We start from the raw sequence: 27,622 nt of genomic DNA, 5'->3' as shown, positions 1-27,622 counted from the left end.
AAACTATTAGCTAAATTAATTTTTTAAAAAAGAGAGGAAAACCAAAAAATCAAAACTTTTTTAAAATGGAAGAGCAAACGGGGGCAGCTGGGTAGCTCAGTGGATTGAGAGCCAGGCCTAGAGACGGGAGGTCCTAGGTTCAAATCCGGCCTCATACACTTCCCAGCTGTGTGACCCTGGGCAAGTCACTTGACCCCCTTTGCCTACCCTTACCACTCTTCCACCTATAAGTCAATACACAGAAGTTAAGGGTTTAAAATAAATAAAAAAATTAAAATTAAAATGGAAGAGCAAATCACAGCAAATAGTAAAAATGAAAAAGAAGTTGTTAGAAAATATCATATATTACATATTTATTAGAGTATATATTATATTATTTTTATATTTCTTATATAATGAAACTGAATATAAAAGAAGTGATTGAAAACCATTAAATACATAACATACCCAAGTTAACAAAAAAAGCTATTTTGGACAAGCTAATATTGAGGAAAAAGTTGAATAGGCCATCACTAGGAATAAATGGATTAAGTGAGTTTTATCAAATATTTAGATAAAAATAATTCTAATGCTATATAAATTGCTTTTGAAATTATAATATGCTACCCATTTTTCCATAAGCCAAATATGGTTTAAATATGCAAATCAAGGAAAGAAAGAACTATAGATCAGTATAATTAATGAATATTGATAAATAAATATTGAATAAAATATTAACAATATAATATTTCAAAAAATTGTTCCTCATGATATTGAAGAAGCCATGATTTGGAAGAAATTACAATAAAGAAATAATATGTAAAAATAAAACTTTTGTAGAAAAAAATCATGTTTTGAATTAGAAGAAAAAACTAGGAAAAAATTGTGTATCAAACCCTTCTGCTAAAAGTTTGACATCTAAAATTTGCAACGAATCAACTCAAATGAATAAAGAGTAATAGTCATTCTCCATAAGATGGGTGAACAAAGGATCTGAATGGCATTTACAAATTTTTTTTACAAAAGAAGAAAGTGAATTATCAATAACTACATATAAATGTTCATGTTGATAATCAGAAAAACGCAAACCAAAACCACATTGTTACTGTTTAACTTCCATCAAAGTAGAAAAGATAGTAAATAACAACATTCAGTGCTGGTATCATAATCTAAGCTGAGTTTAAAAATAGTTTTATGAAAAAAGGCATATTGTCCAAAAACATTGTTGATAATATTCATTTTTTGGTTTTCCTCTCCATGAGACAAATGTCCAATATAATAATTTTCTATCCAGGTGTCAGAGGTTGGTATTTACTGGGCTCACGAGGAGAAAAGTGAAGTTTTATGGTGAGGGAATGCTATATATTAGTCCTAGAATTAGATTCAAAATGTCTTGCAACAAGCAAAACATAATCAGATTTTTACCTTCTCATCCTTAATAGGTATAATAATGATGGTGTATATACTGGCAATGAGCATTAATACAGTAACGGTGCTGTGCATCATTATCTTAAGACAAAAGCTTGGGTTTGGAAAGTCTTGGTTCTTAAACTTACTAGCTGAGCTTTGGTATCTTTAGTTTTAAATTGGGGAAAATGACACCTAGAATATCTAGTTCACTGGTTCGCTATGAACAAAATGCTTTATAAACTGTAAAACATTAATAAAGATGAACTTTAATTGGTATTGCTATTCAGAATCTGGCCTAATTTCCACTGGGCTCTGTTCATAGTTTTATGAACATTGGTATTTTTGTTGACAGATTTTCCAATGCTTCTAAAGTAATCATTTTGACACCATATTTGGGTAACAACTATACCCAAAGTGCCCTGTGAAAAAATATAAATGGCATTGAAAGAAGATAAAGTTGGGGAACGGTGGCTGGACCAGAATGAATATACACAGGAAAAATTCATGGTGATGATTCTACAAGTTTGAAGTCGCTCAAGAGTCAGTCTTCAAGATATGACAAGGAGAAGATATGAAAAAAAGAAAAAGGAAAAAATCATGTAGAGTAACATTCCAAAGAGAGAGAGAGAGAGAGAGAGAGAGAGAGAGAGAGAGAGAGAGAGAGAGAGAGAGAGAGAGAGAGAGAGAGAGATTAACAAAACTACCTACTCGTATCCCTTCATATTCATTGCTCTGAAATCTTTATGAGAATCAAAGGTATACTTGATGAAAATATGTTAAAGAAACTGGCAGAGTTTCCCAGCTTATTTTTCTACAGCAGATCACATTTTCATAGCCACATAATTGAAGAGTGCAGAAAATATAAGATTCCACTTTGTTTATTGCTTGCTGATTTAAAAAAAAAAACACCAACAATAACAAACATTTAACTAGCTGGGTCAAAATGTAGCCTTCATGTCAACAAGATATCTCTTATGCTTATTCTAATATCATTTAAGATCCCTTGATCAGTCCAATCACAGACTAACATTGTTTAATGATACCCTGATTATACCAAACAAGGCATAAAACAGAAAGGCACAAATCCTCCAAAAGGTATTTTCCATGTGAATTGCTAGACCAATCTCTTTTGAGTAGCCATGATTAGTTTTGAGACATTCACATAGGAAAAACCAAGTGGAAGAATATCTCATCCTCATATTATGACATATAGGTAGGTGGGCACCTCATTGAGGAAAGTTAATTTATATATATTAGACAGATACCATGGAGGGACAAAGAGCTGAGCCAAGAATTTTATGGGAAAATTTCTCAAGCTACACCTTGATGTAAATGCCCATCTTTTTAATACCAATATTTCCTGCTGAGATTACATGACTGGAAATAATGAAACATTTTAATCTCCAAAGAATCAAAATTGTGGGTGCCCCATAGAGTAATGGAGAGATGTGGTAGGTGGAAGCAGGAAGCAGCATACCAGTGAAAGTGGTATAAAAACATTCATCAAGGAACTATATGATGGAGAAGTATGTCAGCTAGTTTTATATATATGTAATCAATTAATCAACTCATAAGCTCTCATTAACTGCCTACCATTGGCCAGGTCCTGGGGAAACAAAGGAAAAAAAAAAGATGAACACTAGGTTGGCACAAGTGCTTGAGTGGTATTCGGGAAATGTCAAATGATCTACAGGAAAACCTCCAGTGTGTTAGGAGAGGAAGGGAAGGAGGAATGGAAGGGAGGATGGTTATTTATGGAGGAAGATGGATAAGAACTGCACAGGATAGAACAATATAGACAATTCTTATTGATAAGATTGCAGACCTATCCAAAGTACCGGTTTAATCTAACACATTCATTATTTGCTTAAAAAGGTACTGAACTTCTACACTTTAAAAAAGTCTTCTATAATTTCCTCTGTCAAAATTTATGACTCCTACAAATAGATTCAACTCTTTCACTTTTTTTTGCCCTGGCTATTCAGTAAGTAGTATTTCTAGCCTTGTTTTTGTTCTTAGCTTAGGACTTCCCTCTTAGGCTGTCTCTAAGACATATCCACATGGACATATCATCTCAAAGTCAACACATAACAAATTCCCTAAACCTGTTCTTTTGACTTCACTATTTCTGCCAGTGACATTCCAGTTTATCCACGTTTTGATATTACAAATCTTGGTGTTATTGTTGGCATTTCCCTATTCAGCATTAAAAGCTATCAGGTGACTCAGTGGCTAGAGTGCTGGCATGGAGTCAGGAAGACCTGAGTTCAAATTCGGTCTCACTACCAATGTGACACTGGGCAAGTCATGTAACTGTGATCTGCCTCAGTTTCCCCAACTGTAAAATAGGAACCTTCCTCCTAGATTGTTGTGAGGATCAAAGCTAATATTTGTAAAGTGTTTACCATGGTACCTGGCACATAGTAGGAGCTATATAAATGCGAATTCACTCTCTTTTTCCCATCATCTCTCCCATTCAAGCAGTCACTACTATAACATCTCTCATATTTATCCCCCTTCTCTCCACTCATAGAGCTGTCATCTTTGCACCCTTTTTCGCTCCCTCTCAGACTACTGAAATAATCTTCCAACAGGTTTCTCCAGCCTCACTTTCTTCTCCTTTCAATTCATCCTTTGTACTGCTGCCAAACCCATCTTGCTTATGTGGAGAACTACACATATAATTCTTGTGGCCATAAATCTGAGACTTCCTATGGTTCAGAGAATAAAATTTGGACTCCTATCAGCATTCAGGACCCTCCACAATTTGGCAGCATGCTATCTATTTTTTTTAATAAAAATTTAAAATTGTGGACTTAGCAATCATTATCAAATACAAGTATTCCAATATACAAAATAGGATCTTATATGAAACTAGTGGTCTTCTTTTACATATGGTTTGCTTTTTAAGTCAATTTTAAATTTAACAAGGTAGTGACAAAGTGGACCTATTTGTGCCCCCTTCTGAAGCTTTTGTTCTCTTCAGTGTATTTACTGATCTTGATAGGTCTGGGCCATCTTATTTCCCTCCACAAGGATTGAATTCTAGTCCAAGTGTGCTATTCTCTGTCCTTTATACACAATGTGTAACCTACTACTCTGCCGTTGCTCACATTATTACCTATTCCTATTACTGAAATATTCTTTGTCCTTCTTCTCCTTTCTGAATTCCTACCCTTTCTTTGCAGTCCAAACAGATGACACCACTTATAAAATGACCCTTGTAAATAAGGCCCTTTCCTCTTGAAGTAGCCACAAGTGTTAGTTCTGAACTTCTCTAATATCATCAAGTATTAGAGATACATATTTATCGTGGCTTATGGAGAAATGTCATGATTTATGTGATGCTCTTATAGGCTGTAAGCTCCATATGATGATGTAGACTGTGCTTATTTATTTGTAAATTAAAAAATACCTATTTTGTGGGGACTAGGTCTCTTTATCTCACCCAGGCTGGAAATGCAAATGGCCACTCATGGAATCCCACTGTTGATCATCATGGAAGCACTGACCCCCTTCATTTCTTATCTAAACCAGTTTGTCCCACCTTAGGTTACCTAGTAGTTCCCTAATCATAGGAGCTCACCATATTGATGCCAGACTTAATATGGACACCAGATAGATTTTAGTCCTGCATAGCTTGGAACAGCTGAACTAAAAAAATCTGCCAGCCTCAACTACCCCAATAGCAGAGTCTCTAGGCATGTGCGCTACCATTCTCAGTAACCGTGTTTTATGCATTTATCTTTCCTAGCACCTAGCCCCATGTCCGTCATAAAGTAGGTGTTTAATAAATGCTTGACTGTGCTAACATCTCATAGTTTTCTGATATGTTATTAAGTCAAACTCTAAGAGTAGTAGAGGTAGGTCAGCTTTATCTATACTACTGCTTGCTTAATTTTTTTTTCTTTTTAAGAAAAGGAGAAATAGATGCTAATTTCTTTCCAAATGTTGAGAACATCAAATTTTCAAGGAATAGAATGCCAGGATGGAATTATTCACAGGATAACCAGATTCAATCAGAAGGGTAAGTTCAGAGTTGATTTAATTAGCTTGCTCCTGTTATAGGGATGTGGATAAGACCCCATAAATAGTGGGAACAGGAACTTTTAGTGCAAACTAGAAAAAAAAATCAACCCTGAAGATTCAATTCTTACTGGCTCTGGTGGACAAAGCTAAAATCTCTAAGCACAATTTATGCAAGAGAGTTAAATTTTAGTTTTGTAGAGTGGAAATCAAGAATAATGATATGATTAAGGAAATTTCCAGAATAACCGAAGGTCAGTCTTTGGGCATAGACATGAAATTGTTTAAAACAAGATCCCTTAAAAAAAGATAATAGGACCGAGATTATTTATTCTAGAGAATAGCAGGTTGGACAGTTATTTAAGAAAACATTTCTGATCTCATGAAAAGCTTTTAAATAGAGAATACTTGTCTATTATATTTTTGGTGCTAAAATTATACCTCAATTGTTATTAGATATAAGGAAGAAGTTTTCAGCAGAATGGCTTCCTAAGACATGGAAAAGAGTTTCTGAGTCAAGCTATGGAATTCTGATCTCTGGAAGTTTTAAAATAGGATTTCCCCCTCTCTTCCCCCAACTCCCATCGCACCACCTTTCAATCTTCATAGGACAATTTTACAACAGTATAATCATGTAGGACCACAACTTTAGACTTAGAAAAGACCTCAGAGGCTCTCTAGTCCAAATGATGTATGAGGGGACTGATTGTTCCCAAAGCCACGAATATAAATATCAGAGGTAGATATGAACCCAGGTATTCCTAGCTCCAAATCCAACACATACTCTACTGGATCATGCTACTTCTTCTTTCAAGAGGTAGAAAAATGGATCACAACAAGGACTATCAAACTTGTGGCTTTTAAAACAGTTATAGAGGGGGGAAACTTGTTACTAGTTGTATTGATGTTAGCATTAATTGGATCTTTATAAAGCCTTTGAAAATTTAAACTAACGTAAGCATATAAAACCAAATGAGGATTTTCTAACCAGCTGCTTTTCATAAATTACTTGGGTATTTATTTAAAATGTTGAAAAAGTGGTGGTTTTTTTTCAGTCTATCAGTCAATTAAATTCCTACCATGTGCCAGGCACTTTACTAGGTACTGGATATAGAAGGAAAGACAAAAAAAAACATTCCCTGCCTTCAAGGAGCTTGAAATTTAATAGGGAAGACAGGTAAATAAATCTGTACACACAGTCTGCATATACAATAAATTAGTGATTAAAAACAGAAGTAAGGCAGTAGAAGTAAGGGGGAATTGGGAAAGGCTTCCTGTGGAAGCTGGGATTTTAGCTGAACCTTGAAGGAAGTCAGGGAAGCCATATTGTTCGTGGTGTTGAACTATAACTCCCGGACTTGGTCAGATTGTCTAGAGGCAGTAGGGTGGATTGGATTTAAGAGTCAATGGTTTGGATTCTTGTTCTATCATCTTACTTCCTCTATGACTTTTAGATATGTCATTTAACTGTTAAGGACTTAGTTTTCTAATTGGTAAGTGTGGAGAGAATGATGTCCAAGGTCTTTTTCAGTCTTAAATCTATGATCTTTGATGACCTCTTAATGTCCCTTTAGACCTACAGTTCTATGCATTCATAGTTCCCAGGCTTGTTAAAGGCTTAGATTAATATTTTACTTTCTAATTTGCATAGCAAATATCAGATCAAGAGATTCTCCCAACAATTCCACTATTTTAAGAGAGAAGCAGAGGCTAAAAGCAGAGAGTAGAGTGATGTTTGTCTATCTTAATATATTTTTGGAAAAAAAAATTGTACTGGACCTATGGTATAGTAGTTTCCCAGTGAGGAGATTCTTTCTACCAACATAAATTGTTCCTTGCTCTCCAATTTATATAGTCATAGCCTGAAATACTAAGAATTGAGGTGACTTGCCCAAGGTCACAGAGCCAATATATATCTAGGGTGAGATTTGACCTAGATCTTTCTGTCTCCAAGGTTGGCTCTTCCTCCACTGTGCCATGTTTCCTTTCAGAACATTAACTCTTAAATTTCATACCTATTGACATTAGCCTAATTATTTGAAGAGTAACTTGTCCACTGTGAATTGAAACTACATTTTTAAAAAGTTTACTTAGATACAAAATATACAAGGGCAAATAACCTTAGCAATCTTGTGTTTGATAACCCCAAAGATCCTAGCTTTGGGGATAAAAACTCACTATTTGAAAAAACCTGTTGGGAAAATTGGAAAACAGTATGACAGAAACTACAGGTAGATCAATATTTCACACCTCATATAAAAGATTTAGATATAAAGGGTAATACAATGTAGGGGAATATAGAATAGTATAGCTGTCGGATCAATGGAGAAGTGGAGAATTTATGATAAAACAAGAAAAAGAGAATATTATAAGATGCCAAGTAAATAATTTTGCCTATATTAAATTTAAAAGATTTTGTATAAACAAACCAAAGTAACCAAGATTAGAAGAGAAACAACAAAACTGGGGGGGGGTAGGAAATTCCATAACAAATCTCTCTGATAAAGTTCTCATTTCTCAAATATATAAAGAATTAAGTCAATTTTACAAGAATCAAGCCATTCCTCAATTGAAAAATGGTCAAAGGATTTGAACAAGCAGTTTTCAGATGAAGAAATCAAAGCTATTAATAATCATGTGAAAAAATGTTCTCCCTCTTGATTGGCGAAATATAAATTAAAACAACTCTCAGATACCACCTCACACCTATCAGATTGACCAATGTGACAGTAAAAAAGTGATAAATGTTGGAGGGGATGCAGCAAAATTGGGACACTAATGCTTTATTGGTTGTGAACAGATCCAACCATTTTGAAGGGCAATTTGGAACTATGCCCAAAGGGCTGAAAAACTGTGCACACCCTTTGATTCAGTAATACCACTACCAGGTCTGTATGCCAAATTGATTTTAAAAAGAAGGCTGGGGTAGGATCTACTTGTAGAAAGATATTTATTAGCAGCTCTTTTGGGAGTGGCAAAGAATTGGAAATTGAGGGGATGCCCATCAATTGGGGAATGGTGATGGAATACTATTGTGCTATAAGAAATGGTAAATAGGATGATTTCTTTAAAAGCTGCATGAATTGATACAGAGTGAAATAAGCAGAACTAGGAGAACATTGGACACAATAACAATATTGTGGAATGATCAAATGTAAGAGACAGTTACTTTCAGCAGTACAATGATCTGGGACAATTCTAAAGGACATATGACAAAGAATGCTATTCACATCCAGAAAAAGGACTGTTGGAGCTGGAATGTAGATCAAAGTATACTATTTTCCCCTTTAGTTTGTGTTTTTCTTTTGGGATTTTGGTTTTATAAGGGCATTCTCTCACAACAATGAACAACATGGAAATTTGTTTTACATGACAACACATGTATAACCTAGATCAAATTGCTTATCATTTCCAGGAATGGGGGAGGAAAGGGAGGGAAGGAGACAAACTTGGATCTTATAACTTCAGAAAATGTATATGGAAAATTATTACTACATGTAATTGGGCAAATAAAATATCTTTTAATTTTTTTAAGTTTTCATGTAGATTTTTATTAAGATCAGAAGTTTTCTACTAATCATGAGTCTGCAGGGTGAGCAAGGCAAAAGCTGAATCCTAGCAGCTGTTCATCTCTGAAAGTAAGAAGCTTACGATCTCTGGCCCTCCACAACTTAAAATGACCACAGTGGATGATATACATTCATCAAAATTAAGATTTTTATTGCAGCAAGTCAGTTTCCTCTCTGACACATTTCCAGCTACGTTTCCTTTCAAACATTCAGTGGAGAACGTTTGTGTACATAGCTCAGAAGAAGTAAGCAGCACATCCCTTTCAAAAACACTGTATTTTACAACTTATATACTTAACTCTAAGAAAAGGTCAATGTGCATTTTTTCCATCCCATTGCACAACTAATAATTGCCTGTAGTTGTAGAATTGCGCAATGATAGTCTATATCTTTGGCAGTTGTCACCATATGTCCATAAATTAATAAAAATAAGAAAGGTACTATTTGTAAACAGTTCAGGTCACACTCATCTTATTTTTTTGTGCTGACCAAGGGTTTTTTCTTTCCAAGTTTCTCTAAATCAGACTTGCTTTTTCTATGGGCTTAGTAAAAGGTTTTTCATCCAAACAGATTTTTATCCTTCTCTATTTCTTTTTTCCATTAAAGTCCCACTGAGACCTTTTTATTTTTATGTCGACTTTTCTTATATATTTTTCCCAAGCACATTCTTAAGTTGTGTTGAAGAAAAGGCAAGGATTATGTCTGTGTCTACCTGCTTGGCAGTGAAACTCTTTACAGAACAGTTCTGACTAGAACAGTAGGTCAACCCAGTCAGTTGTGGCTTGTCTATACCATGGAATAAAGAGCAGAAATCCAATGACATAAATTGTTTCAATCATACTACCATGTAGATGTATGGGATTAATAGGAATGTTATAGATTATTTACATGTAGACATGACCTAAGAACCTCAAGGACCCAGTGTGCCACTTTGGACTTTTCTCATGCTTCTTGAGCCCATGCACCACTGTAAATCAAAAGTCAGATATTTTCTGTATTGGTAAGCTCTAGGTCTGGCAATGAGAAAAAAAACAACAAAACAATAAATGAGATGGAGACTACCATGCTATACAGGCATCATGACTTTTATGAGAGATACCCTAAAATCACTCTAAGTATGGATATCCCTGCCTCTTCAGAATTTATATGGGGTTCTAAATGACTGTAGAATAATTGTGGCAATTTTAGCATCTATACAAGGCTGAAAACAACTGGTGGATTTGGCCAGTGCAACAGAAGAAAAATAAAGTTAAAATGCTTAAGCCTGAATTGGACCATACAGCCTCTAAGGTCCCACCAGCCCAAAATCTATGACTCTATAAGAGGGAATACTAGAAAGTATGTTGGTGCTTGGTATAAACAACCAAGATTGACTGAAGTCTTTGCTTTTTTTGGCTGATTTTGATCATTTAGCTTAAACATTATCCAAGTTGTTCATGAGTCATTGTTTCTAGCCTATTCCTTTGATGGTGCTTATCTCTTTCCCTGTGTGAACCTATTCAATAAAGGAAAAACCGGGCTTAACATCTGCATTTTTAGGTAACTACTGAAGAAAATTCAGAGGCAGGTTTTCATGAAATTCTTTGTAAGCTGCAGTAGTCTATAAAATGTACAAGCATCACTGGTTGCCTACCTTCCTCCCAGCTCTGTTGTTGTGAAGGTTCATCAATGCTCGGGCATCTTTTCCTTTCCTTTCCTTGGCATCCACAAACGCTCGGGCAAATTTGATCCCATAGTCAATGTTATCACTGCATCCACCCCAGTCAAAAGTGCCTTTGCTGTCTTTGGCAGTTCCTTTCTTCTTAGGGTCACAGGAGCAAGATTTTAGTTCTCCCTGACTACAGGCTCTGGTGATGGCAAACACGACTCCAGCGGAGGAGATGGCATACACAAAGGCGGCTTCTCGACTACCTGTAATCAAAATGATCATCTTTAAAAGAGATCCAGCGGTCCTGTCTCTGGAGGACTTTAGCCCAATGTCCTGGTGCTCCCTGATGACCCACAATCTTCTGGAGGAGGTTTTCCCTTCCCAGATCATGTTTTTGGACCTCTCTTTATGGAAAAAAAGCATGTCCCTGTAAAGTTCTATGCATTTAAATTCAAATCAAATTTCATTATTAGGAGTTCCTGATTTCATAATAATAATGATGATGATTATTTAGTATTTATAAAATGCTTTAAGGCTGGCAAAGCATCTCACTAATGCTATGGAGGGATCTTTTCATAAAGAATCCTTTTTGTTTACCATCATCCCATTTGGGTAGTTTGTATCAAGATAAGTATATATTCATGAACTTTTTCTTAAAGCAAGGCAATATCACTACGAAGACCCTAAGAAAGTCAGGTAAAGGGGTTCGTTTCTGCTTTAGGACTAGTTTGGGATAATAGCGATATTTTAGTGCTTTAGGCAGCAAGGTGGCTCAGAGGATAGAATACTGAGCCTGAAGTTGGGAAGGATCGAGTTCAAATATGGACTCATTACTAATCATTGCAATTGTAACCTGGGCAAGCCATTTAACCTCTGTTTGCTTTAATCCACTGGAAAAGGAACTGGAAAGCCACTTCAGTATCCGTGCCAAGAGTACTCCATGGACAGGATGGTCCACAGGGTCACAAAGAGTCAGATATGACTGAACGACTGATCCACAACATCTATATCTTTCTATATAACAGGGAAAAAATGTGGGGATGGTAAAACTAGGCTTTATGCTCATTTCAAAGCCATGAGGCTGGCACATGGTTCTCTTATTAAGGACAGCTTTGATGGAACAGTGCCTGAAGGCAGGAAAGACTGAATTCAAATCTGGTTCAGACAAGCTGTCGCCCTGGACAAGTCTTTGAACCTTTGCTTACTTTAATGGGCTGGAGAAAGGAAAAAAGAAAACCACTCCAGGATCTTTGCCAAGAAAATCTCATGGACAGTATTGGAGTGTGGTGGTCCATGTGGTCACAAAGATGTAGATAAGACTGTATAAGAATAACCACAACAAAATGGCAAACGCAAATATATTTTGGTTTGAGGTCATCCCTAAATGTATTCAAAAGTGTACAAAACTGTTCCTTCTGCTGCAAAATGAGAGCTGAGGGTCTTCCATCTCTAAAAGTCCATTCTTAAGCCTTCCTCTGTAGCTACCTTCCAAAATATGCTTGGGTTTTTTTTGGGGGGGGGGGGGACTCACAGATAGGGAAACTGATTTGAATTGAAAACTTTGTGTTTAAAGTAAATGGCTGGGGAAAGGGGGGCATTAGAGCTTTGGATGAGAAGCCAAGAAAGAATCGCTCTCTTGCTTTAACACTGGGGAACTTTGTCTTCACATCGACTTTCACAAAGCAGTTTAGAGAAGGCAATATTGTTGGATTATTCACGATGACTAACTGGTAAGGTGAATCGGCCTAACTAGCTTGCACTAACCATGCTATTGGTCAGAAAAAGACAGTTGAGACATGTTGAGGTTTTTCAGGAAGAAAACAAATTTCCCACCTATGATTTGTCTTGTGCACGAGCCATTTGTTGTGCTTTCTTAGAATTGTTCTTTATTAGAGCAAAGTCGACTTTCACTTTACTGCCTAAAAGGCACATATTTCAGTGCAATAACTACATTAAATTATTTTAATAATCTGTAGTAACTCATAATACAGTGTTGTGGTTTAATGACAGATATAAGACTCTTTAGGGTCCCTGTGCACCTCATTTTTCAAATGGTGCTGTATTTCATTGTTATTAGCATGCTTTTTTATTAATGGTTGCCACAGTAAATATATTAACAACCAGAATAGAAGCTGAACAACCCAGTGCCAATTGAAGGCTGAAAACAGACAGCCATTAGGTGATCCAATAGGTACGCCAAGAAGAGTGTGACTTTTTGAACCATACATCTGGGAGAACAAACCACCATTTTGCATTGAAGCACTGCTCGTTCCCATTTGTCATTCAGGGCTAAAATTTATTGTTCATTCTTTATAATATTTGCTCTGCTAGCCTCATTATTAAAAATCAGAAAAACATATCCTCACCATATTAAATGACACTTACCTCAGCTTTTCAAAAACAATCCCCCAAACCCAACAACTCAAAAAAAAAATAGAACATTTCCTTGTATATATAAAAATAAGTTGTGTGAATATTTGCCATAAGTAGCAGTTTGCGCTCCCCAGAGAGGAATGTGATGATCAGATGTCATATTTAAAAAAAGGTATCCCAACCTATAATGTAAAACTCACAAAAGGCCTAAGTGAAATTCAGCCGTTTTGTAAAAGAAGTCAAGTAGAGACTAATATGTCTTGCTAAAAGATGGTGGTGTGGAGAAAAATAGCTTTTCTGGGGGAAGCCAGGTTGTACAGTGAATAGAGCATCAGGCTTGGAATCAGGATCTGGGTTCACCTCCATTCTCAGACACATCATTCCTGTGTGACCCTGGGCAAGTCACTTAACCCCAATTGCCTAGCCCTTGCCGCTCTTCTGTCCTAGAAATGATGCGAAGATATAAGGGAAGGGCTAAAGAAATGAAAATCGAAAATTAGTTTTTCCTCACTTGCTTAGTCTTGGTTCATAACACGATGGATTATACTTAGTCTTGCTATAAAATAAATTACAAGTTCATGCTGCTCTAAGAGACGTTATGGGTTAGTAGATAGAGAGCCAACTTAGAGGCAGGAAGACCTGGGTTTCTGCCACTGAAAGATATGGGCAAGTCACTGAATCCCTCAGTGCCCTAAGCCAGTGGTCTCCAACGCCCAGCAGAAAATAAATTAAAATGCAATTTCGAGGCATTGAGGTGGCTCAGTGGGTTCAGATCTGACCTCAGACACTTCTTAGCTGTGATAGCCTGGGCAAGTCACTTAATTCCCATTGTCTAGCCCTTTTTGCTCCCCTACCTTGGAACCAATAGCAAGTATTGATTCTAAGATGGAAGGTGAGGGTTATTTTTAAAAATGTAATCAGGAAATGTTTAACAAAACAAATAAAAGCCCAAACATTTTGTTGTCATTTAGTCCAGACCCCTTTGAGGTTTTCTTGGCTAAGAAACTGGAGTGGTTTGCCATTTCCTTCTTCACTTCATTTTACAGATGAAGAAACAGAGGTAAAAAGGGTTAAGTGACTTACCTAGGGTCACACAGCTAGTAGGTGTCTGAGGATAGATTTGAATTCAGGAAGAGGAGTCTTCCTTCCTTCAGGGTCACCATTCTATACTGCCTAGCTGCCCCAAGAATACAATGGAGATAATAGGAATTCCTGGTTTTCTAAGTCAGTATGTGGCCAGCAAGGATCCAGTTTCTACTCCAGTTTGATAAGGTCCAGAGAAAGGTGCTGATCTGCATTATTAGAGAGAATTTCCTCACTGGGGAGTTTCTATATCAATGAGATCACAGGTCCGGTTTTTATCCCTACTGCTCCTCTGTTGAAATGACAAGTCAATGGTAGACATTGGCAATCAATTCTAAAAAAAAACCCCAAACCCAAACCCAATGATAACTATGATGATGGCTCATGTTTGTGAAGGATGCTAGAGATTTTCCAAGCATGTTCATACACATTATTTCCCCACCTACAAAATAAAGGGACTGGAAAATGTCATTTCTAGGGTTCTTTCTAGCACAAAAATTCTATAATTGCTCCTGATCCTCTTAACAATAAAACTATTTTTTTCTGAATAGAAAGTAAATAAATATTAAGTGAATTCCTTAAGGTCACAGGATTAGTAAATCTGGGGAAAACCTAATCTAAGACTTCTGATTTGAACTTTAGGGAACTTAAGGATATGAAAGAAGGAATATTGGTGATAGTGGCTGTTTAAGAATGGGAACTCCTGAAAACTTAACCTCTTTGATATCACCACCAAATAACTTTTAATCCAAACATCTTATGAATAAATAAAAATACTTTGTGTGTATGAAAAGGATACTATGGAGGGAAGGAGAGAAGATGTTCTAAAAACTGCACCAAACTGGTCTTTTTTTTTTTTTTTAATGAGCAAGAGAATGTTTCTGCTGGCAGAAAAACTTAGTCTAGCGTGCAAATAACTTATGTTATTAGTTCAAATAATAGTTACATTAATTGTTGGCTGAAAGAAAAAATATTTTTGTAGAACTAAACTGACCCTCTCTCTCCCCTTAAGATTTCCAAAGATAATCACATTCTAAAGATGTCACTTCTTATCCATATACACATGCATTGTATCATCTCTATGACACATATCTAGAGGTATGTTTATTTAAACAAAACATTGAGAAGATGAATTGGATTTTTCACTTTCCTCTATGTATTTTCATGTCCTGTAGACACAGTCTTAAGATGTTTTGCTTTTCATGTCTTAAGTGAATCATTAAAATGCTATGAATTTTATGCACTTGATTTGTAACAATACAAAATTGGACTTCTGGTCTGCTTAGGAAAAAAAAAAACAACTCAAAAGGTATTCCATTCAAATCAATTTAAGTTATAACACTCAAGTGCTTTGAATGCTTAAATAGTAAAAATGTATTAATTCTAGATTAATTTCTGGATTTTTTCCTAATTTTAGATAATTATTCTACCAAAATCTAGTTGGAGAAGGTAAATCAAATATTCATTCAATTCATATAAGCATATTTCCTGGAATATGATCTGATTGAGAGTTTAAGAATAACCTGTAGGGCACAAGGGCTAAAAAGTTTTGACTGCCTATACTGGAATCTATGCTGTAAAAATAAGTTTCATTTTCAAACTTTGGGTTTTCTAGTAAGGATAATTCTGGCCATTGCTAGTTGGTTAGTCGTCACCTAAAATCCCCCAAACTATTTCTCTTACTGAATAGAGTACCTAGCAAAGAGTCATGTAAACATAAAGTAAGAAGAAAATAAAGGTTTGTGAAAGGAAGGAATTAAAGAAAAAAACAACCAAAATCCTCCTCACAAAATCCTTCTTAATCTCTGATTCTGTGGAGGCTCCCCTGTAAAGATGGAGTCTTCCCACATCTTGTGTGAGCCTCTCAAATATACAATTCCACCTCCTGCCTTTAATTTTTTTTTTTTTTATCAGGTGACAGCTGGTGACTGAGAGCATAGAGAGCCAGCCAGGGAGCTGGTCCTCAGTTTAAATTTGTTCTCAGACACTACTGGGCAAGTCACTGAACCTCTGTTTTTCTCAGTTTCCTCATCTGTCAAATGGGGATAATAAAAGCAACCATCTTTCAGGGCTGTTTTGAGAAAATGAGATTTGGAAAGCACTGTGCAAAAATGAAAGCGCCACATAAATGTGAGCTTTGATTACTGTAAAGAAAACTCTCAGACCACTTCACAGTTCTGAGATGGGAACTTCTCTTCAAACAATTAATTGTTAAAATCTTTGGATGGCTTCAATGGAATTTCATGATTATTTCCAGAATAAGCCTCTTCAGGCCAAATTCTGCCCTCCCATAATCAACACGAAATCCTCATTACTTGAATGGGAAGGAGGGTGAGTATATAAGGATGGAATCCAGCCTTCCGTGAAGAGAAGGAAGAAATATAGTCTCAAGTGAATATTCTATTTTTTGCGTGCTTTCATGTAATTAATTCAGCTTCATATGAAAAACCTGAAGCTATCAGAGTAAAAACAAAAATAATGTTAGGCCTTAGAATAGACTGAGCTATCAACCTCCTTGTCTCCTCACACCTTCTGGCTCCCCGTTGACTCTACAGCTCTCACTGAAATGAAAATATTGGCAAGATTTATTCAAATTTTTTTTAATTTTTGTGAATGAATCCTCTAGCTTATATAAATATATTATTGTTGGAAATCAATGACAGGAAATAGTACCTTTATTTTAGTTCTTTTTGTGGTCCGAACGTTTCCACACCTTGGAGATTTCTAAAAGTATTATCATAGACTCAACTTTGGAATTGGGAGAATCTGACAAATAACATGAATTGGTTCAATGGAAGGAGAATATTTATAAACACTTTGGATAAGAAAAAGCTCACTAGATCTTGAATTTAATTACCAACTTGAGGGCATTTGAATAATATAGCTCCCAATTTTTCATGCTGGCATCAGCATCTATAAACTGTTTTTCTTTTTTTTTTTTTTTTTTTTTTTTGTACAGGGACCAGAACTTTTATTGATTCATTGGTGAGCTAATCTAGGTGAAGCCTTGAAATGAATGCCATTCAACTGAAATTGCTGTTAACATTTAAAAAAATCTGCTACATCATATCGAAACTCCAAAAGGAATGCAGAAGGATATAGTTCTTACAATATTGCAGTACATTAGCTCCAGAGATGCACAAACAGTGAGCATATCGCTCCCTTGGGCGATTTTAGAGCCATTCAGCTATGCATTTGGCCCCATAAAACTTTAGGGGTATGATGAATACATGATAGAAACACCCTCTGTTATGTATTACAGAGTGGACAGCCTGGAGGATTTTCCTAGGCATGGGAGGGGAGGGGGTGGTGTGCATGGGGTGGGCAGGACACAGACAAGTGCAAAATTTCCTGTTTCTGATATTCAGATGTAGGATGCTTGGCATTCAGTCAGTTCAATTTCCAAATGGTGGCCTGCTGTAACATTTTGTGGAGAAACCCAAGTATTTTCATTTGAGCTGGGAAAGAGGTTTTAACAAGTTCAGAGGATCACGATCACTCTCCCCTTATTTCTAACTAGCAAGCTGGTCTTTCTTCTTAGCTACTTAAAACAAAAAACCAAAACCTAATTATATCATTAGATAATCCTCTGGGAAGGTCCCTTCTAAAATTCTATGACTTGATTTAGAGAAAGATTCATAGGTTGAGTAGCAGAAAGGAAAATCAAAGGTATTGAATGAGTGGGGATTAAAAAAACAACAGAATTTAAAGTGGGAGGGGGCTTTAAAGAGCCTAGAACACAATACTCCCATTTTTAGAGACAGGAAAAAAAAAATGAGTCTTACTCAAGCTAAGTAAGTGGCTTGCCCAAGATCCCACAGAGAGGTAGTCAATAAATCTTATATGGGAAAACAGATTTTTTTCATTCTAGATACAGTGATTTTTGCTTTGGCTTCCAAATTGTTGGATCACTCTGATTCTTTGCATCCCTGGTGCCTAGCCCAGGAGCACACAGTAGGCACTTAATGAATGCTTGGTTAATCAATTGGTGGTTTAGTTTCCTTGGGGGTGAAATGGGAGTGAGAACATAATCTTTTCCTGTAAACGATGACAGAGGGAGGAGCAACCCATGAAAATAAGCTCTAAAGTGTTTTTGGAACACTTGCCTTGGGAAAGGCAGCGTGGCAAAATCGGACCAAACCCTCCAGCACTGGTCTCGGCGTTAGATCTTAGTTCAAATCCCAGCTTGGTCGCTTACCAGGTGTATCACTCCCAGCCAATCATTTAGTCTCTCCGCCCGCTTCCTAATCTATATAATGGGCCTAAGACCACTGGGGGGTGGGGGTGGGGGTGGCTCACGGAGTTTTTAAGAGGAAAGTACTTTGTCAACTGTAAACCGCTAAATCAACACGAGATAGTATTACAATAATAACAACAGCATGAACTCCAAAATGGGCACCTCTACATGCCAGTGCACCTGAGCCATCCTGAGCCTTTGCTCGCCTCTCCCTTTGGGAGACCAAAGCCGGAGAAAGAAGAGGCAAGAAATCCAACTGGAATGCTATCGTATTGTCCATCCTGAGGACGGAGGAGAAAGCATCGGACGGTGCAATGGGTAGAGCATAGGGGTGGGCGTCAGGAGGCTTAGACACCATCACTAGCCAGTTGGGCAAGTCACCTCACGGTCTGAAACCTCAGTTTCCTCTTCTGTCAAATGAAAGGAAAATGAAATCAAATCTGTGTGTGCTCGGAAAAGTGTCATCGAAGCACGACGCTAACGCAAGCAAGAACGTATGGAATTGATGTCCTTTGCGCGCGCGCGCGCGGAGGAATACTTACTTCGCGGAGGAATACTTACTTCGCAGCAGAACTTTGCCGAATAGATTGTGGTCCCTGTCCAGGGTGTGGCAATTCCAGCGGTGCTGGCGAAACTGGTGCTGACACTCCGCGGTCCACTCCGCCACGCCCAGGCCGATGGAGCGCATCACCTCCGGGTGCCGGTGGCACAGCTGACGCTGGCGGCTGACCAAGCCTGGCACGTTGTCACACATGACCCTTGAGGAGCCCACAGCTCTCATGTACCTGCAGGCAGCAAACACACGGAAGAGAGCAACTAGGGAACAAGCGGCCATGATGGGCGTCTCAGTATAGAAGGGAGGTGGCCGACACGCAGGCCGAGGCAGCCCCATTCCCAAGGTGAAGTCGGGACAGGATTCAAATGCAATTTGGAAGTATTTAACAAATAAAAATGCAGCAGAATGAAGATGATGTTAATTGGTGGTTTTTAAAAGTCAATGCAGGGGGCAGCTGGGTAGCTCAGTGGAATGAGAACCAGGCGAGCCAGGCGTAGAGACTGGAGGTTCTAGGTTCAAATCTGGCCTCGGACACTTCCTAGCTGTGTGACCCTGGGCAAGTCACTTAACCCCCATTGCCCACCCTTACCACTCTTCTGCCTGTGACTCCAAGACGGAAGGTAAGGGTTTAAATTAAAAAAAAAAAAAAAAAAAAGTCAATGCAGGCTATCGGCATACCAGTTATTGACACTGGGAGGACACCAGAGCTCTGAGGAAGGGGGACTAGTTACCAGGCAAGGAGTCAACCCAAAGGGAAGAAAGACTTAAGGATGCCTGCAGAAATCAAAAGGGGAAGTTTCCACTAAGTGATTTTTTTAAAAAAGTATTTAAAAAATAATTGTTACTCTGCCTCAAAAGAGCTCAAAGCACTTTTCAAATACACATTTCTTGCAAACTTGCAAATGCCTGTGTGGTGTCATGAAATGGACATTAGAGAGGAGTCGAGAAATCTGAGTTTTAGTTGAAGCTCTATCATTAGATAGCGGTGTGAACTTGAATAAATTATGAGGAAGCCTCAGTTTCCTTCTCTGTAAATCAAGGGGGTTGGACTCTGGTGCCCCTTCTTAGTCCAATGTAGCCCTGGATATAAAGTGGAGACCTGAGTTTATTTAAACTCTTTTTCTGTTTACTTGTGGCCTCAAGTCAAATCTCTTAGTCACTCTCACTCAATCAGTCTATAAAATTGGAATGATAATAACACCTAACCTTCGTATGGTGCTTACTATGCACCAGGTACTGTGCTAAGCACTTTCCAATGATCTCATCTGATAATAATAATAATTACTTGTCTTATCTGGACCTCCAAGGTTGTTGTGAGCAAAGTGCTTCATAGCAAGTCCTAAAGTGTTTTATCATTCATTATCCACTGAATAACCTGAGGCATAATGAAATAATATGCTTCCCCCCAAATCCAGGACATAAGAGCATGAACAGTGGGAAGCCTGTTGGATTTGGAGTCCGGGAACTTAGGTTCAAAATAAACTCTTCCTTGGGTGAATTGCCTAACCTTTTTGGGCCTTATTTTCTTCCTCTGTAAAATGAGAGGTTGAATTAATTGACTGCTGAGTTTCCTTCTAGCCTTGAATCTATGATGCTGTGAACTCTGCCTTTTCTTCAGAAAATGACTTGAATATTGACTATGAAGGAAAATGTTTTAGATGGGGTAGAGAAGGATAAAGGATAAAGAAGACACATCATTTACTCATGGGAGAAAGCTTAGGAGAGATTCTCAATAAAGAAGCCTCAGGGGGAAAATCTGCCTTTGAGAATGACTTCTTCATCCTGACTAAGATTAATCAAATATTTTAGAAATTTGTATATGGGTTGCCTTGGAAAAATCCATCTATATTAACTGACATAACATCATTAGGATTATAGACATATTCTTCTATTGCTGCTGAAGACTCAGTTTTAAATTTCCATGCTGCAACTTATTTGCTTTCTTTAAAAGACAATCTTCAGGGAACCGCCACCCCCAAAAACAAACAAACTTGTTCTATTGTTTTTAAGGACATTAAATGTTTGGGAGAATCAAACTGAGTGTTATAGCTTGGGTAAAGGACTTTTGAAAAGAAACTTTAACAAAAATTAAATTACATCATCATCTGTACCCAGATGTTCTCTATTAGTAGTGAACTGTTTAGAAAGGTACCTTTCATATAACCCAAGCTGCCATAGGTGTCTTTTGAAGCGATCAAACAGGAAAAATGTCTTTTTCTTGTATTTTCATTATTTTATATGATCATAAAATCGTTAAAGCTGTGACTTCCAAAAATATATGTTTAAGTGACAGCTAAGAGACAATGTGACAAAAAGCTATAGCAATAAATAATGTTTATACACCCATGGAAACAGAAATAGTCATTTTATTGAAAAATGGTCAGTCTGATAAATCAATCTTTGATCCTATGTCAGCAATGTCAAGGCTAAATGCTTTTCCCATTCTAAGTGGTTTTAAGCCGGAATTGAACTCCTCTTCCCATCAACAGCTTGGCCTTGTTGGTTTGAAGATCTCCAGTCATCTCCCTACTCTATTCCTTTATTGGTTTTGAGAAAAGCTAGATTTGTCCCAGCCTTTTTAAAGAGCAGGAGATAACAGGTCTTTCTGAACCTTCCCATCTCTTTTCTTAAACTTATTAGTTGCAGGCTTGTAAAAGGGTTTTCAACTGTATAGTCTCTAAATAGCAGAGGGCTGGGGCAGGAAGGAGTTCCTCCCTCTGGAACAGCTGCCTAGGGATCTGAAGACCTGTTGCCATTAAACATCAATTTCACTTTTTTTCAAGAGGGTCGAAGACTGACTTTTCAAAGCTCAGAACCAAAGTTCTTTGTGTTATGGCTTTGCAAAATGTTGCCTTGATTAAAAAAAAATAAAATAAAAAAGACCATTGGCTGACGCTGGAATGAGGGTCGACACCTCTCTATCTCGAGGCAACAAAAACAAATCGTTTCTGCCCAGTTAAGGCAAGGACATTAGGAATTTGGAAGAACACAAAGGATGCAGAAGCATTCATTGATTGCTCCTGGGGCTAAAAAATGAAACCCTACCTCAATCGGCCCTTCAGCTTTTTTTGGAGGTTAATAACCATGGCTGTACTCACACAGAGAGACGCACACAGATACACACGTATGTGCCAGAGATTCGGCTAGTCTTTCTCCCCACAGGATGTGAATTTGACTCATTTTGCTGCCTTTATCCTGGATCCAAATAAACCAACATCCGATCACTCTTTCGAGCAAGAATTTGGCTTTTTCCAGGTTGTCAAAGCCGGAATGATCTGTCGGGGAAGAGCGAAGGGGCGCAGGCTGGGGACGTGTCGTGGGAAAAAAGGGGACTCTGAGGCTGGACTGCAGCTGGGAGGGGTAAGGTGGGGGACGAGCGGGGAATTTGAGGTTCGACATCAGTCATTCTCTGAACGGGAGAAAGCCCCAAGAAAGAGGGTCTCCCTGGCCCAGGACTGTGCCAGCTCCCCTCTTCCAAAAATCACATCGAGCAAAGGAAGTCCTTGTCAAGTGCTGAACTTACCACCATGAAGAGCTGACTTGTGGGGTTACCCAGGATAAGATCAGAGGAACAGAAAGCCAGATTCCAAAGAGAGAAGAGGAGTTCATATTAAACACCCTTCAGTCCGCATCAGGTCAGACACAACGTGTGTGCGGGGTCCATCCCATGGAACAGAAATAACGGGGACAAGAAACCCTCAGCGGCGGCCGCGGGGAGAGCGTCTCCAGTCCCGTCCCGTCCCGTCACGGCAGCCTACTTCCCCCCCGCCCCCTTCTCTCGTCTGCGAGTGGCGAGACTCACTGATAAGTTTCACACGGAGAGCGGGGGAGCGAGCTCAAGGTCAGGGATGACCTCCAGCCCCTGAGCTAGAGCCTCACCCCGAAGCAAATTCCCAGGCTGAGGGGAGGAAGGATTGCGCGAGGAAGGCACGTCTTCTTTCCTCCGCAGCCCCTGTTTCCATTCTTCCTTTCTCTACAGCCTGAGCGCAGGCACGACTGTGGAGATGAGGAGGGTTCTGCTTACACACTGGGTGGGTGGCTTTTTTTTTTTTTTTTTTTTAAAGCTCTGATGGATGAAATGATGTCAAGAGACGTTCAGGGTAGGGGGTGGGGGTGGGGGGACAAGGAGGGAAGGAAGGGGGAAACACCTCTGACTAGGCTTGGAAAACCCGAGGAGGCCAGCCGTCACCTTGCAGTCACGTTACAGAGAACAACCCAAGCAGCTTCAGCCTCCCGTTTTGGTGTAAGGCTGGCTGGAATGCTCAGGTTGAGGAATGGAGACAACCTTTGCAAACAGAAATCTCTCTGGGCATGATCTACACTGACTGGGGGTTAGAGGGTGGAGTAGGTGGCGAAGGAGGATCCTCACAAACACTGGTCGTAGAGGTGGGGAAGAGATCGACAGACAAAAAGCCAAGCAAACAGGTAGATGTACAGAGACAGGCTGGCATATAGACAAGCAAACAGGCAGATATATTGATAGGAAGGCCGAGGCAGTCATTCAGTGAATTTTTATCTTTGTGCATTCATCTCCTTAAAGCTGAAAGCTAGAGACTATTTTCTTTTTGTTTGCATTCTCCATGGCTAACGTAAATGTTTGGCAAACAATAGGTGCTTAATAAATGTTCCTAGAACCAAAGAATAAAGAAGAGATAGGAATGAATAATTTTGGAACCTGTATATCTAGCCTAAAAGCTTGGCAAACAATAGGCGCCTAATAAATGTTCTTGGAATGGAAGAATAATGATCCAGGGGATGGGAATGAATGGTCCTGGAATCTGTATACTTAAAATAGTTTAGGGATTGGGAACGAAGGAAGCCAGTGTGGACTCAGCCTTCAGCAACACCTTTAATAAGGACCCAGAAGTTTCCAGCAATGCTCGTATTATCCCGATCTCCCGACCTTTTTGACCTCCTCCCAACTTTCTCCCATCCATAATTCTTGGCCAACTACATTCTTCACACCAAAGTGTGATTATCTTTTTAAGACAATTATTGGCAAGCCAGGAGAAAAAGCCTCTAGCAGTAAGGGGAGCCCGGGCTCACCTCGAGCTCCTTGCTCCCCCTAGCCCCCTGAATAGACGGAAAGAGTATGTGGGGTGGGGTGGGTGGTGGTGCCCTCCTCCTCTCTGATGAGGTCAGGTGAAGAAAATCAATCCCCGAGACTTGGTTTATGCCTTGGTGAAACCGATAGGTCGGGTTGGGGGTGGGGTGGGCACTTCCAATTTCAACTGACCATCTTGAAGAAGTGTCATTAGTCATCGTCAGGAAAGGAAGGTGAACTACTCTCCTCGTTTGGGAAAGAGTTGGGTGTTTCAGCAACCTTTCTCTGAAGATTCACTGAGCTTTTCCTGTGGTTTGTGTGTGGAGGGAGCCGGGTAAGGAGACCCTTCCCGGGCCCTTCCCGAGCGAGCTCTCAAGTAAGGGGAGGGGGCGGCTGGGGATGGGGGGAGAGCTGCAATTTTATCTCCTATGGTTCCCAGGGCGTGGGGACTTCGAGATAGAAAGACAATAGGAAAAGCTCGCTCTCCGCCCCGCAGGCACCCGGGTCCCTCCCGTGGAGTTCGGTCGGGATGCACTGGAGCGTCATTTCTCCCCGGGAGGCCTGCCCCTGGAAGAGCTGAAGAGGGTGAGGATAATAGGAGGAGGATGGGCTGAGACCTCTCGGGCTGGGGGCGTGAAACATGAAGATGCCAAAAACCTGGAAGATGCTGTCAACGCCATTCGAGCTTCCCCCCCACCTCCCGGCCCGGGTCAGGTTCCGGCCCCTCCCAGGCTGACCCAGATACATCCACGTTTGGGTCCGGAAAGGGAGGGGAGGAAAACGAGGACCGCGCCACCCACGACTCTGGGAAGAGCAGGGCTCCGCGCCAGGGCCGCTCCGTATCACTCGGGCGAGACCCAGGGGAAGTGCTGGTCGGTATGTGCCGGCTGGAGAGGGCGGAGGAAATGCAGCCGGGCTCGCTCCAGAGGAAACAAGCCGCTGGGGGTTGGGGGACGGGGGTCGGAAGCGGGGGAGCCGCCGCCGCCACCATCCTAAACAGCCTCTGCAGTAGAAGCAGAGGGTTTTCGAGGCTCCCCCGACTCCGCCTCGGGTGCCAGAATTGCAGATGCCCCTAGAGCTTCATCCCCAGCTGCAAATTAGGGGTGCAGTAGCATCACCCAGCCACTCTTACGTTCCAAAAAAAGGCTGGACGACCCAAAGGAAGCTGGGGCGGGGGGAGGAAAGAAAAAGCACTGCCCCCGCCCCTGGGACTTTGGTCCCCCGTAACCTGGAAGAAAGGGAAACTGGGGGACAGTTTGGGGCGATGGACATATACTAGAAGGGCACGTGCCACGTGACAATCTTTTCCTTAATTATTCTAATTCTCCGTTGTGTGAAGAGGGAAGGAACTTCTTTACGAAGACAAACCTCCCTCCCGCCTGCATTTCTGCCCTCACAGCCACGGGGAATCGAAAATGATGGGGCGTTTAACAATCTGTTTAAAAGCCCTTCCCCTCCGCCTGAGATTACTGAATGACCAGGGGACTTGCCCTCCTTCAGTTACTGGTGCGGCTCAGCGGAATGACCTAAACCTGAAACAGACCTCCTGGAAAAGGAATTCTTTAACTGATTAAATCCACTCCCGATTGCATCCTAGGGGCAGGAGGAGAGGTTGCCACGTGTCAGGGAGGGCTCCAATCGGGCTTGGTGAAAAGTGTAAGGTTGAACTGGCTGGAGAGGAAGGCAAGCTCCAGATGTGGGGAAAGGTTCACCCCCAACACCCCTTCCTGACCTGTCTCGAGCGCCTCACTCAGATCTCTGCGCCTTCCTCATCTAAAGAATTCCACCTCTCAGCCTCGTTACTCACCCCCAAATCCAACTATTTAAACCCACGTTGCCTTCCATTTAGGCCAGGAGATCTGTTTTCCCCCAATCTCATGTCCACTCTGTCTGACCAATCGTCTTTTCCAATACTTTGACAGCAAATGGAAGACAGCCTGGAGCAATCTGGAATACGAGGCTTAACCCTTCAGCCAGAAGAGAAGGCCACACTTCTTTTGTGACAGGGCAGTGGTGGCTGGACAGGGCACCACAGTACACAAAACTAGTGCTGGAGTGAATGCACTTTGCCAACACCACATGGAAGAAATCCCATACAGTGTACCAGATGTGGGCAGCCAACCATTTTGTACTCTGGATTTCCAACAAGATCCCTGGCATGTATCCCAAAGTCTTGACATTCTAATAGGAAAGAATGGAATATGCTGCATGTCCATCCCTAAAACCTTGTGGTTGGTTTGGTTCCCTGTAGATGACTAGATAGAGAAGGAAAGGGGATTTCCAGGAAGTGTTGAGGCAGCACGTCTCCATCAGTCACAAACCAAACACAAACCCAATGACAAACTGTAGTGGCTACTGTGTCAGCTCATTTACAGTACATGGAAACCAGCTCTTTTCTGGAGATTTCTATTAATTTTCATCACCAGTATAGCATCCCGGCAAGATGAATCAGATCTCTTTTGTGAGAGCCATTTTTTGCTTAGTCTTTCCGGACAAAGGGAGATGTGCCAATTCACCACCAGAACGCTCCCCTCCTTTAACAAATCAAATTTGCTCTTCCCAATTCTCTTTGGCATCTTGAACTGTGACTACTAATTCATCTGATTCCAAAACCCAGTATCTCCAACTTCGAGGACTCTTAAGAACACTGTCCATGCTATCGCACTAGCCAAAGGGAGTTGAAAATACCCCCCACCCTTATTTTCTAATGCTGTTTGTAGGATTATGGGTTTGAACTAGTGGCATTGGCACAATGCCATTATGGCACCAATTACCAGCAAATGTGCACATTTAGGAAAAATTCATCCTCTAAATCTTCCATTTTTTCCTAAAGCCCACATAATCCCATAGACTTCACTTATTAGTGGAATGGACTTTAGAAAGTCACTTGGTCTAGTCCTTTCAACTTAGAGGAATAGGCAAAGCTTCTCCATATAAACAAGCTGTCTTCCAGAATCTGGTGGTGTTACCTTTAGCACATAGAATTCTAATATTTTTTAAATCTACTAAATTCAGGTTAACTTTAAGAGAATCTTTGAGTAGTCCTATAGCAATTATTATGGGATCCTTAACCTGTTTTTATTGTGTTTACAAGTTCTTTAGAATTATCAATCACACACACACACATACATATACAGATATAAGCTATAAACTTAGGCTAGATATCGAACACACAGAAAATCTAATTTATGAAATTAATTTTTAAAAAATTTATAAGAAACATTAGTAGCTGACAACTACATAAAAGTTAAATTATGCTGAGACTAGGTCTTCTTAGTGGAGGGATTGATGACCTGGACTCAGGAGGATGGGTTCAAACTCCACTTTTGATAGTGTGACCATGGTCAAATCACTTGACCTCCTTAGGAAACTTGAAGTTATAGACAAGTAGAGTATTAAAATTAAGTGGCTTGCCTAAGGTCACAATGCTAAGTGGCAGAAGTGGGGTACAAATGACCACTAAAACTCAGATGGTCATAGGATTCATAGAAAAAAGGAGATTTAAATTCAGACCATCTAGTCATACAACCCCTTTTTTGTACAAAAGGATGATCCTGGGAAACTCAGAGGTTAAGGGAATTGTCCATAGGTACTAAGAACCTCAAACTTGAATTCAGGTCCGCTGATCCTAAGTCTGATGTTCCTTCTAGTTTACAAAATTGCTTATGATCGACTAATCTGAAATTCACATCTAAAG

General features: G+C 39.6%; 1 protein-coding gene across 1 annotated transcript in view; it reads right to left on the bottom strand.

Annotated features, from left to right (window-relative positions):
- WNT2 (Wnt family member 2) overlaps nt 1-22,490 on the bottom strand; it is a 71,792-nt gene extending 49,302 nt beyond the window's left edge. The window contains exons 1-3 of the mRNA XM_044678357.1: nt 22,405-22,490; nt 18,887-19,110; nt 10,618-10,895 (exon numbers count right to left, since the gene is read on the bottom strand). Of these exons, the coding sequence (XP_044534292.1) occupies nt 10,618-10,895; nt 18,887-19,110; nt 22,405-22,490 (588 nt within the window). The remainder of the gene's footprint in view (nt 1-10,617; nt 10,896-18,886; nt 19,111-22,404) is intronic.
- Between the last annotated feature and the right edge of the window lie 5,132 nt (nt 22,491-27,622).

The sequence above is a fragment of the Gracilinanus agilis genome, chromosome 5, assembly GCF_016433145.1.
Source record: "Gracilinanus agilis isolate LMUSP501 chromosome 5, AgileGrace, whole genome shotgun sequence".
Taxonomy (NCBI): domain Eukaryota; kingdom Metazoa; phylum Chordata; class Mammalia; order Didelphimorphia; family Didelphidae; genus Gracilinanus; species Gracilinanus agilis.
Note: the sequence above shows the minus strand (reverse complement) of the source record. Positions and strands in the feature narration are given on the sequence as shown.